General features: G+C 31.2%; 1 protein-coding gene across 9 annotated transcripts in view; it reads left to right on the forward strand.

Annotated features, from left to right (window-relative positions):
* The window catches only part of LOC145263697 (rho GTPase-activating protein 12-like), a 451,066-nt gene that overhangs the window by 407,728 nt on the left and 29,880 nt on the right, over positions 1-13,458 (forward strand). For all 9 annotated transcript variants that reach the window (XM_080120640.1, XM_080120644.1, XM_080120638.1 and 6 more), the window contains one exon: positions 1,910-2,032. In XM_080120640.1, the coding sequence (XP_079976766.1) occupies positions 1,910-2,032 (123 nt within the window). The remainder of the gene's footprint in view (positions 1-1,909; positions 2,033-13,458) is intronic.

The following is a 13,458-nucleotide window of genomic DNA, read 5'->3' on the forward strand; positions in this document are numbered from 1 at the left end:
AGTCTTGTTAAGAATATTTCCAACACGCTCAATGAATATTGCAATATATTTATTGCAATTTAATTAAAGAGTTATTTTATTGGTACAGTTTATTCATATATATATATATATATATATATATATATATTTATGAACAAGTGAATTTATATATTTTGGAAAGGTTGAATTTGTTTATGGGTTTATAAACTCTTTTCCTTTTTAGAAACGTTTATTTTACATGGTTCATTATTTTTTAGAGACTTATTTTAAATTTTTTACATATATATTTTCTATGTATAGGTATAATTTAGTGCTATTTATTTACTATAGATAATCAATATTATCCTTCATCATTTGAAGAAATTTAGCAAATTATATTTAACTAGCGGGGGTGCCCAGCGTTACACGGGTGTTTGAAAAAAAAAAAAGGGAAGCTTGAACCCGAACACGCAACGTGAAGGTGGAAAAGAAAGTGAAAGAAAACATAACATGTTACCGCTACGCCAAGACGGGAAAGCGTTGTAATTTAGCAATGTCAACCATCATACCATATAGGCTGAAAGTTGAACTGGCCTACAGCCAGTTAAGCTTTCAGCTTTCTGCTGTGTTTGCTTTATCATGATGTTGGCTCCGCCCCCAAGAAGGGGAGCTCTGGTAGTGTCTTAATGAATAGCAGTTGTCTAATATGAAGGGTAGTCCCCACAGTGATCAAAGCTGATTGCCTTCAAGACGAAGGCCAGCGAATCGCTTTGTTTCGATTCAGTTTTACTTTATTTATATGAGAAAGACAAACAAACACTCGAAACCAGATTTTTTTAAAAAGTCGCTCAAAATAAATCTAGAGACAACTTCCGTTGCAAATCGTAGATATTATAATCTAGGGAGTATATAAAAAGTTGTTGAAAATAGTAAGCCCCTGAGAACCTCGACGAAAAAAGCCTTTAGCAGACATACAAAAATGCGCGCCCGTTTTGCTTTTTATATATAGATTATAATTACAAATACAATAAAAGGTAAAACTTATGTCAGTTTGAAGTTTGGCAATTTCCAAAACGGTTGTTCCAGAGAATGTTCTTTTCTATAAACAAATAAAGTGTTAGAAATAACTAATTCAGGAAAACTTTTAAAAGCATTGAACTCCTTTTTCTCAAACCTCCACGGTCTGTTCACATAAAGGACAGGATTCTGCATTGTCTTAATCAAGCTTTATCCTAAAGATATGTATATAGGTATATAGTGTATTAATATATGCCTGTATTTGAATCGGGTTCAGTGCAATACTACAGGGTGGGCCAAAAAAGCAGAGCATCCTCCTCTTATCTCGAAGGAGACCCGGTTTTGATAGCAAATGCACATCATATAACTTCAGATCTATACCAAAATTGCTGCACCGTTTTGCCTCACTCTGTAGAAGTGGCTGAGGGAAGGAGTAGAGGTAACCATAGATATGGTATAAGGGATGATTTGACATCACTGGCAACCATTTCATATGAAAGATTGACCCTGAAAACATAGGTAAAATTGCAAGATTTATTGATTTATCTTAAAACTGACCGAGTTAGTGTTTTAAAACATAATGGAAAATGACTTATAAGTCGAAAATGTTCAACTTCAAAATTTGAAACTTTCCCACACTCAAATCTTGTCTAATATTTCGTATGATGTAGAGTAGACCCAACCTGACATAAAATCACACACACAAAAAAAGTTGCAATTTTTTGTGATTGAGCTATTTTGGCATTATATTGACTAGCATAACAGCCTAAGCTATTTTCAATTCAGGATCATCGTTGACCTTGGTTAATATCTCATCATTGTTTCTACTTCCTGTCATACTCAACTAACTAAATTATATACTAGTGGATCTACCTGCACAATATTTTACATTTATTATAGAGTGGAGGATGTAAATTTTACTTTTCTTTTTCAGCTTCCATGAAACGACCAAAAGGAAAAGATGAAGAGGAGAAGAAAAGTATAAAGTCGATGTTGACCACTTTGTTGAAACGAAGACCAGATATGGAGACTTTAGTTGCCAAGGGTATTATTGAAGGTAAATAAGTTTGCAATTTATTTCTTTATTTTATTTATTTAAAAAGAAAAGATCAAAAACTCAAGAATGTGGGATCACGAGAGCCCTTTCAAGAGTGACAAATATAAAAGTGTAGTGAAATACCTGCAATTTGTAGGGGCCAAATAGACACAGCAACTTAAGCCCAATAACACCAAATACGAAGTACCAATAAGTTTCCAGACTTTTTTTTTCATATAGGCACTATTTTGATAGTACACGCATGAAATTCTAGTCCCCTTCAAAGTAATCTCCTCCGTCTGCAATGCACTTGTATTGTTCCAGCAATTTTTGGAAGGCCCCTGAAAGTCCTCTTGTGTGAGCGTGACAATAACCCTTGTCACAGCCTTTTTTCATCTGGTCAATTGTCGCATAATAATAGCCTCTAAGATTTTCCTTGTGTTTAAGGAATAACCAAAAATCACAGGGAGCAAGGTCTGAATTAAAGGAAGGGTGAGGAACTATCCTGATGCCCATCTAGATGAAATAGTCTATGACTAGGATGGAGTTGTAGACTAGTGCATTGGGACATAGTCCACGCAAATTTTCTGCATCTTCAGTTCCTCACGAATAATTGTGTGTACAATCCCACAATGACATCAAGTTGTAAACTTGTTGTTTCTATAGACACATTATGCTCTTTATCCATGAAATTCTTTATTTGGCCAATCAACTCTGGTGTTCTGACTTCCTTACTCCTCCCACATCTCTCATCATCCCTTACAAACTCCTTGTCTTGCTTGAATCTCTTACGCTACACAAAAACTGATGCTTGATCCATGCAAGATGGTTCAAAAGCAGTCTGAATCATTTCATACTTTTCTGTAGCATTTTTCCAAGTTTAAAACAGAACTGTATTGCATATCGTTCTTAAGTGTCATCACGTCCAGATTGCATTTTTGAAATTCACCAGCTGTGACAATCAGGCTTTAGTAGGGTGTATTCCAATTCCTGCTGTAGCTGTTCATTTGAACCTAAGATCATGAAAATTGGTCAGTCATCTCATAAGATGTATAGCAATAACATGCTGAATTTTCAATGCCTGTACAAGAAAGTCTGGAAACTTATTTAAGACACTTCGCATATCGGAAGAATTAAGCGAACATCTACACACACGTGCTTACATATCTGTATCTCTACTATTATATAAAAGAAACTCTGTGTGTGTGTGTGTGTGTGTGTGTGTGTGTGTGTGTGTGTGTGTGTGTGAGTTGCCTATGGACTCAAAAATGGGTGGGCCAATTTTTATGAAATTTCACATGAAGGTACTTTATGTGCCTGGCAGTGTTCTTAGATAGGTTCTGTATTGGAATGTCTTCGATAAGTATCGATGATCAAAATAACAATGAAAGAAGGCACAGGCGATTTTCACTACAGTTAACACCTTACACAACCTAACATCACAAGTGCATTTGAGAAGTTTTATTATCACACAAGCCGAAAGGCCCAAATGAATGTTTCTGTTTAAAGCATAATTGTACCAAGATACTTGACTTTTTGGTTTAAACTTTAATTCAAACTATTATATATCAAAAATAATCCTGATGAAGGTTTTTTATATATAAAAAAAATCCTGATGAAGGCTTTTTTATAAGCCAAAAATTTAAAACTTTAAATAAATAAATATCTGTTTATTTAAAAAAAAAATACAAATTCGCATATGATCGTTTTTCCTAACATCACATTTTATATCAAAAATAATTTTATAAAATCAGCAGTAGGTTCTCTACAGTGCAATGTAGACTACAATGTATTGTTAACAGTCACTTCAAGAGGCATGTGAAGCCTCCTCCCGATGCACCGCGATGGGTCCCCAACCGGAGCAGGCAATCAATCGATTTTATTGAAAAATGGGCGATTTCACCAATTTCAATGACGATAAAAATATGGGAGTGTGAAACATTTGTTGATCATCATTCAATCCCGGGCAACGTTGAGTCTCATTGCTAGTAATTAAAATAAAAATAGCAATAACATATATAACCTCTAAATTTTTGGAAAAGTGTTTAGAAACAGAATTTTTTTCCATAAGACAAGTAAAAGACAATTTCTTTAATTATTCAGAATTTTTATTGCGTGTTCTAAAGGAAATAACTGTATATTACTAAGATATCTGTTTTTTTATTGTTTTTTTTTTTTTTTTTAATAATTTGGGATGCTAAAACGTAGTAATATATCCAAAAATTACGAAAATTCACCAAGTAGAAAGTTAGTTATAGTTAAAAGTAATTTTTACAAAAAATCGGGTAAAATTGTATTTTTCTTAGTTGTAATAAAATAGACGGTGAAGAGTTCACACACAGGGGACATAACTCGTAACCCGTATTTTAGATTACATGTTCATGGTGTGTAATATTTGTAGTCTACTAAAAACAAAATTTGTAGTTTACTAAAAACAAAATAGCATTTGTTCTACTCAATGAATTTTTGTAATTTTCGGATACATTACAATTTTCCACATAACAGTTAGGTATATAATATTGTTTTTGCTTAAAACGAAATTTAAACAAAAATCAATCTATCGGCTCTATCTCAACAAGCACTAATATGAGTGTACACGAAAATTTATGGAAAATTATTGAGTAGAATAAAAAAATAAATATAATTTAATAATGATATTCAACGAATTCCGAATGTCAAGAACTTCATATTGGAAGAAGGGAGATAATCTTGTACGATGTTCTGACTTGATGCAAAAGTTGTTCAGAGTTCATAGACTTTTATATTTTATTAAAATTCTGCTCAATAAATTTCCATAATTTTTTGTGTGCACTAATATTTTGCACTGATATATGAGTTTTTCAGGTTTTTTTGTATTTTTAACTGTCATATTTTGCATTTATCTCGATATATTGAGATGAATATGAAATATGACAGTTAAGGTTTGTTTCGCAATCCACATACGTACGAAAAAATAGTCAGAAATTAAAAATCTAACAGACAAATGTTATCAAAGGCAAGATAAGTTACTCTTCTACCTATCTGGAAAAGTTTTTAGTGGTTTTACTCACTTTAAAATGCCTTATCGGTTTGAAAATCATAGTGTTTTTCGATAGGTGTGAACAAGTAAAATGGCGGCGAGTCTGACTCCTAAATATGTGAAGTTTGGAAAATAAGTTAAAACAAAAGAATTATACAAAATACTGTTAGAAACCCACCCAGTATATATTACTGTGACATATATTGAATAGTATTTTGTATAATGTTTTAGTTTTAACTTATTTTCCAAGCTTTGCATATTTATGGGTCAGCCTTGCGGCCATTTTTCTTGTTCGCACACATCGATAAACACTGTATGATTTTCGAACCGATTCAACATTTTAAAGTGAGTAAAACCACTAAAACCTTTTCCAGATACGTAGAAGAGTAACTTATCTTGGCTTTGATAACATTTATTTGTTATATATTTGTTTTTTGACAACTTTTTCGAATCTATGTGTATAGTAAAACAAACCCAGCAGTTCAAATAAAATATGACATATAAATATAATATATGCGAAATATAACAGTTAAAAATAGAACAAACACCAAATTTTTATTCTAAATTTCATTAAAAATATTTTTTTAGAATTTAGAAAACTAGAGCATCCACTTATTTTAAATATTTTAAAAGACAAAACTTGTTTTTTCATTTGTCTTCGTATTTTTTATTTATTTTTTTTTTCTAGCAAATTTGCTTTTGCTGTAAAAGGGAGGTAATTGCCGATTGATTAAGCATGGTGTGATTTAATTTCGTAGATAGACTATTTTTATTTCAAAATGGCATATATTTTACTTTTGTGCGTGTGTGTTCTTTTTAAGATTGAAATGTTGCTCTCTGGACAAGATCATATCTGTAAGAGGCTAAGAAAATTTACTAGGCAGTCATTGGATATTTTTTAGTTGTTAATAATTTACTTGCATCATTTTCAGAAAACTTAACTGTGAAAGGGAATTTTTATGCATCAAATATTTGGACATTTTCCAGCATGCACAACAAAACGAAAAATGTGCTTTGAATTCCATTTTTTTATTTTTTTTCGGGTGGGTGCTTATAAACACTACAATAAGTACAGGGTGGAACGATAAAAGTGTCGTCCTAAAGAAAACAACACTACAGCTTTATTTTAAAACTTTTATTGAAAAATTTATTAAAAATTCAAGTAACTTGATTATGTAGTAGAGCTAACATCTATTCAATGTAACCGCCTTCAGCCTCAATACAGGTCTGGAACTAAGAGCATGTCTTTTTGACAAGCGTCGGCAGACACTCAGCAGATGGTGGTGATTAGGCTGGCTTTGGTGTTGTGGGAGGTCATGTTCTTGATGTATCACCAAACGAAGTAGTCCGGCGGGTTCAGGTCGGGGGAGGAGGGGGGGTGCAGTGAGAGAAGGGTACTAAGTTGTAGAACTCCTTTTGAAGCCAAGCCTAGGTCTCTTTGGACTTGTGAGTTGGTGCCGAGTCCTGCTGCCACACCCAGGGTCTGCCAGTGGCCACCTGATTGCACCAGGAGATCACCACACTCTTCAGCACATCCAGATACACTTTGTTGTTGACTTTCAAGCCAACTTCGAAGATGTGAGGTGGCATGATGTGGCCCTCACTTGAAACCACACCAAAGACCATAACCCTGACCAGAAATTTTGTTGAGTTGTGCCCTCAAGCGTTGAACTGTTTGTATTTGTATTTTGAGGGTACTGGCAATGGTCCTGTTGTCATAACTTGGATCGGTAGAGAACATGAGTTATACAGTGGTGCATCTCTGATCTTGCTCGTTGAACATTGTGTTACTTTAAGTTTTTTGTTTTAACTTATTTAAATTGTTTATTTTTAAAAAAACACAAGTAGTGCTAAGTATTAAGTTAGAACAAGAAAAAAATTACTGATATTAGACGGTCATCTGGGGTGTCTCAAAAATCGCTTAAAAATTGAAAATTAAACAAAATACTTGTAGAAATCCAACCATTACATGCTATTGAGGTGCATAAATTTTATTTGGATCATAAGTTTGTCAGTATATGGTAAAAAATTCCATCTTGTCTTATCTTGTCTTCCCTTTCTCTTGTATGAAAGTTCTCTCTGAAAACTGAAAAGTTAATTTTGTCATGAAAGCTAAGATTTGAAATTATTCATAGTGAAGATTGATGATGACTTATTTGATTAAAGAATGTTTTTTTTATGTCTCTTTCCCTCACACTCAGTGTCTTTCTCTTAAGTTGTTTTTTTTTAGCTTATTCTTTGTTGTTTTTTGTGCTGCCCTATCAACACACACAAGTTGGAGGTGTGCAGCCTCCCAGGTTGGGAAATTCATTTCAACTGTTTTTGCCATTAGCTACTCACATCCCTCATTCTTAGTATCACTATTACTGAAGATTGAACTTTCAATATGACTGACACTTCGAACTGATTATCACTTAGCACTTTTATCCGTTGCTTCATTGAAAACATTAATCTGAATAATCCAGATAATCCAAATTATTAATCCTTATCTCAAAATCTCAAAACCATATCGTACCATACCTCTCAATGAAAGAAAAAAAACATTAAAATTTTGAATTAAACTATTTTTATTGCTTAAGACTTTAATATTTGATTTTTGTTTTTTTATTATATTGCTGTGATTATTTAAAATTCCTTTTTATTTTGTGGCATGATTTATATAATTTACACTTTTTGTTTATATATATATATATATATATATATATATATATATATATATATATATATATATATATATATATATATATATATATATATATTCTCTTCTCATTAAAAATAGAATTCTTCTGCCTTGTTTGGATAAATTAACTTTTATTTTTTTGTTTGTTTTGATTTTATCCATTTTTTTTGTTTTTTGTTTTTTTTTTTGTTGTTCCTTCATTTTCCCCTCCATTTGTACCAGAAAATTTTTTAACTGAATGTTGTCTGCCTTATCCATTTTTTGTTTTGTGTAATTTTGATTTAACTTTTTTTTAAATTTTTTTTTTTTTCTTGGAGAAAGAAAAACATGCAGAATAAACTGAAAAAAAAAAAAATGGACATTTAACTTACAATATGCTAATAATGCAGCCAATAAAACAAATGCAGAAATCTATAACTAACAATCTAAAAATAAAAATCTAGAAATCTATAACCAATAACCTAAAAATGAAAAATTCCAGAAATCTATAAGTAACAATCTAAAAATTAAAAATCTAGAAATAATTAAAAATCTAGAAATAATTAAAAATCTAGAAATAATTAAAAATCTAGATAATCTTAAAAAAAAAACAAAAAAAAACTAGAATTCTAATATTTTCTTATGGGATGAGGGGTGGCTATCCAGCAGCTCAAAAAAGAGACATTCTTGATTGGATAAAATTTAAATTACCTCAAATAAGAAGGATTTTTTGGTGCTTGTGTAGATTGGTGATCTTTTAAACCGACATATTTCAGGTGAAAAATCATTATGTACTTGCATGTCATGTTGAAATTAGTATAAATTTAAAACATTATGGAGAATGATACAATAGGAAAATAATTGCAAGTATAAATAGAATTTATCAAATTATCAAATTTTATCATATGCTTTAATGTGGAAGGGTTGCGTGACCAATTCTGTATGAGTTATCTCTCTTGACTTAAATTATTGGGCCGCCATTTTTAAACACAAAACCTCAGAGCGTAATGTGAATTAATTTTTTGTTAAGCATAGATCTAGTACATCTTCTGCTGGATCATTTTACATAATCTTTGGAATTTATACTAATTTTGACTTGATGCATAAGTACTTAAGAATGTTTTCACCTGAAATGTGTTAATTTAAAAGATTACCAGTCAAAACTACCACCGATTTCTTTTCCTCAAATTGCAGACAGAACAGATGGACTTATTATGTCTTGTCCAGTGTCAACTCCTAGAGATACCACTTTACTCAGTTATATCTTTAAAACAGAGAAGGCATTGTTTTTTTTTTGTTTTTTTTTCAGTTGGAAAAGTTAAACTCTTGTAAGTTAGACATGGTTTTTTTTTTCAGTTTTTGAAAATATCGCCGAAAACTAAAAACAAAAAATATATGAAATCAACAACAACAACAGCAACAACAACAATATTATATTTTCAAAACGGATCGATTAAAGGAACACATCGATTTTTCAGTTTCAAAAAAATGAAGAAAGGATAGAAAATTATGAAAATGAAAATGGATAAAAATGGAGAAAACGTGATCAGACATTTATTTCTGGTTCGAGTCTCAAGGGTTTTTTACTAATTCAACCTCACATTATAATTTAAGGAGAGTAGAAAGTGGATCTTGGAATTTACTTTCGGCAGCACATATAACTCTTGTTTCCCTTATTTTATTCTTTAGACCTCACATTCCGTGAGCGATGTTTTTGACAAAAAGAAAAAGAACTGTTGTTGGTCAGAATCTATTCCATCTGATACTTATCGTTGACAAGTTTTTGATCTTGAAATAGTTTTTTTTTTTTTTTTTTAGCTCCTTGCATCAAGTGGCTTCATACCTTGTCTGGAGCGATTCCATTAAAAAAAAATCTGTCGCTTTCCTATCTGATGTAAATATATTCCTACAGTTTTCTTGGCTGAAATGAACCGTTAGCATGACTGCAATTATCGCTATATTTATAGGAAGTATAAGAATTGCTCAGCAAAATATTTGTTCACATTACGTTTAAATTTCTGTATTTTGATTCAGTCAGAGAAACAGGTAAGCAGTCCAAGGAAAGAAACTATTAGAGTAGACTCTCATGACTTCTATGGACAAGTAGTCATTGATTGGCAGAAGTTTGAAGCTCATAGTATCAATGCTGATATGCTTCAAGGATCCTCCCTTCAAAGATCCTTCTCTCTTCTTAATCTTTATTGAGGATCTCCCAAATCACATTCTAAGATTATTTGTTGACATTACGCAGACGACATTACTATATACGGCAATATTTTGAAGAGCATTAATAATCAAGATCTTTCTGGGTCTCTCTCCTCTGACTTTGAATGTAGGCTGCAATGAGGTAAAAGCTGGCTGGTTAGTTTTAATACAAGCTTCTATCTTTTCACCACCAATGCTCTGATCCCCATTTGTCCCCAATTAAAATGAATGCCCCTCGTTTCAAAGAAGCAACTTGTGTTAACAAGCTTCTGGAACTGACCTTCTCTCCTGACCTGAAATTGAAGACTTACATCAAATCTGTTGCCAAGGTCGCTAGAAAAATGTTTGGATCATTCTACTACTCCAGAAGGTATCTCGCTCCAAACACAATCCTCTACCTGTATAAGAAGCAAATATGTCTTAAAATGGAGTACTGTTGCTACACTGGGGAGGAGCTGCTTAAAAAAAACAAAAACAAAACAAAAAAAAAAAACAATAAGTTGTGCTACAAAATTCCAAGTGGCAGCCATCTTGCCTTTTTTACTCATTCAATTGTTTACACATTTTAATCGTGCATTTCTCAAGTTTAAATGGATAAAATAAATTAACTTTTTACTCAAAATGATTCCTCATGTAATAATGTTTAAGATAAGAAACATTTTTAATGCATACACAGACTTATTTTCTCATATCACCCACACACCCTATCTAGTGACATTACCGAAATATGATAGGAATTTTAAACTCACTGTTAAATAGGAAGATCAGTAAAAAGTGATGAAAACATGCTTCAGCGGAATTTGAACCTAACATGCCGAGTCCACAATCCATACCTGTAACCACTTTACCACTGCTATCTTTTGTTTCTTTTCATTAATTATTTCTACTAAATCGTACGCACTCGTTCCGCCCAGAATTGTTCGATTGATGAGAATTGGTTACACGTATGTTTCTTTTTATCAAACTTCATCTAATTTGGTTCACGGATTAATATTGCTGCTTTAGCGTTAATCCAGTCGGATTGAAAAAAGAAAAAGAAAAAAGTTTACTTCTTAGTTGACGCTTAAGCAACCAACTGTTTTTATATGGGCAATTAATTTATCATTATTGCTGTTGTTCGATACCTGCTATCTTCAAGGCTCCTTAAACAGTTTGAGACTTTCTGTTAGCCTTATTATTGTGTTGAAGTTATTATCACAATTGAGTTGGGCTTTCTTAACAACCATTCTCTCTTCCTCCTCCACTGACCTCATCTAACTAAAGCCATCGTCTATAATTTCCAGTTCTCCCTCTGTTTACCCAAAACTAAACAGAACTTCCATAAGCAAAGTTCCTTTCCTAAAATTAACTGTCTGTGAAGCAAAATACTGTGGGACTGCTTCCCAGCTGACTACTATATGATCGTTTTCAAGTCCAATGTAAACAAGTTCTTGTTGAGCCATATTCTTTAATTAATAATTAAATTCTGCCTAATTTCCATCATCGTTAAAAAATCATTACTGTGTTTCAGTGTTTCACTGTTCACCTGATAAATTAATTAACCGTTATCCTTCAGTGGTCTTTGTTTAAAAAAAAAAAAAAAAAGAAAGACTCTAAGCATCATTATGTCGTATAATATCCCCTACAATCCGGCCTATTACTATAACTATGCACACTTGGGTGTTGCCCCTAATGGAGTACCCATTGTTTATTCACCTTTCTCCATGCCTAACTTTGCATACACTTGGAATTATCAAACCGACAACAACCATTTAACTGACTCAAAACATCCCACAAGTTTCTCAGAGGAATCGGATGCAGAACCATGTAGGAACGCTTTTTTATTTTATTTTATTTTATTTTATTTATTTATTTATCATGTTTAAGTTATTGCATATAAAACTTTATTTATTTATTTATTTTTGATTATATTTAAGTTAGTGTATCTAAAAACTTTATTTATTTTTATTATATTTGAGTTATTGTATAAACACTTTATTTTATTTATTTATTTTTATTATATCTGAGTTATTGTATACTGACTTTGTTTTATTTATTTATTTTATTTTATTTTATTTATTATTATATTTGAGCTATTTTATACAAAAGTTTATTTATTTATTTTATTATATTAAAATTTTTTTATATAAACTTTATTTATTTTTTATTTTTTAATTATATTTGAGTTATTATATACAAAACTTTATTTATATATTTATTTTATTATATTTGAATTTTTTTATATAAACTTTATTTATTTTTTAATTATATTTGAGTTATTATATACAAAACTTTATTTATATATTTATTTTATTATATTTGAATTTATAAAAACTTTATTTATTTTTTTATTATATTTGAGTTATTATATACAAAATTTTATTTATTATATTTGAAATTTTATGCAAATTTTATTTTTTGGAGTTATTGTATACGAAACTTTATTTATTTATTTATTTATTAATATTATTTGGATTATTCAAATTTATACTCTCATATTATACCGTTTTGGTCGTTTTGGACCATTTTTCAGATGTCTTGTTGAACTTGGTAGTCTTTATGTCAAACAAGGGAGCCTATAGAGAATTTCGAACTGAACCCCTTATTTAATCAATGAAAGTAGATTATTCTAATTCAGTCAGCCATGACCAAGAGAAAAAGAAAAGTATTTGTTATTCTAAATTATTATCAAAATTTGTTATTCTAAATTATTATTATAGTAAGGATTGAACCTGCAATACAAATGTCTTACTTGTTATGTCTGCGACAATATCCATTATTAATTTCAGAAAAAACTTCCCTTTTCAAATGGTAGATATAACAGATCGATTCAAAGCATGCTAGATGATAGAGCGGAAATTGGATGGCTGTGTGGAGCCTCGGAGCAAATGTAAGGAGGGGGTTTAACATATTTTTTTTGTTCCTTTTTCTTTATAAAAAATTTTATGTATATATATATATATTTTATTTATTTATTTATTTTTTTAGTTTATAACTTGTTGCTTTAGCGTAAGCTTTTTTTAATTTTTTATTGAGACCCTTAGACAGCAGCTTTATAAACGCAAGCACAACGAGGACCCACCACTATGCACACTGACAAATTGCCCAGTATACCCCACAACCATATGCCACCGCACACATGTAGTCTATAAACTAGAATGCTCTGCCTGCCGAAAATTGTACGTGGGCAGCACCACAAGACCCCTACACATAAGAATCAAGGAACACACACAAACACAAGCATCATCATTCCACAAACACCTCAACACCTGCAGAAACAAATATATATATCTATTGAAGTCAATATTTTAACCACAGAACGCAATATTGGGAATCTTTGCATAAAGGAATCATTACTAATATCCAAATTACGGCCAGAACTCAACAACATTCATTATATAACTTTACATCGGCTCCCACCAAAGACTTACCATTACAACCTTAACCCATTAGAACAGGTACACCACTGCACACCGCCCATACTCTAACTCACAGTCCAGACACAGCCTTACCACATATAAATTATATATATAAAAAATAAAAGAAATTAAATAAGTAAATAATAGCAATATATATAAAAAAAAT

This window comes from Euprymna scolopes, chromosome 39 (genome assembly GCF_053919585.1).
Source record: "Euprymna scolopes isolate OS-2025 chromosome 39, ASM5391958v1, whole genome shotgun sequence".
In the NCBI taxonomy this organism is placed as follows: Eukaryota; Metazoa; Mollusca; class Cephalopoda; order Sepiida; family Sepiolidae; genus Euprymna; species Euprymna scolopes.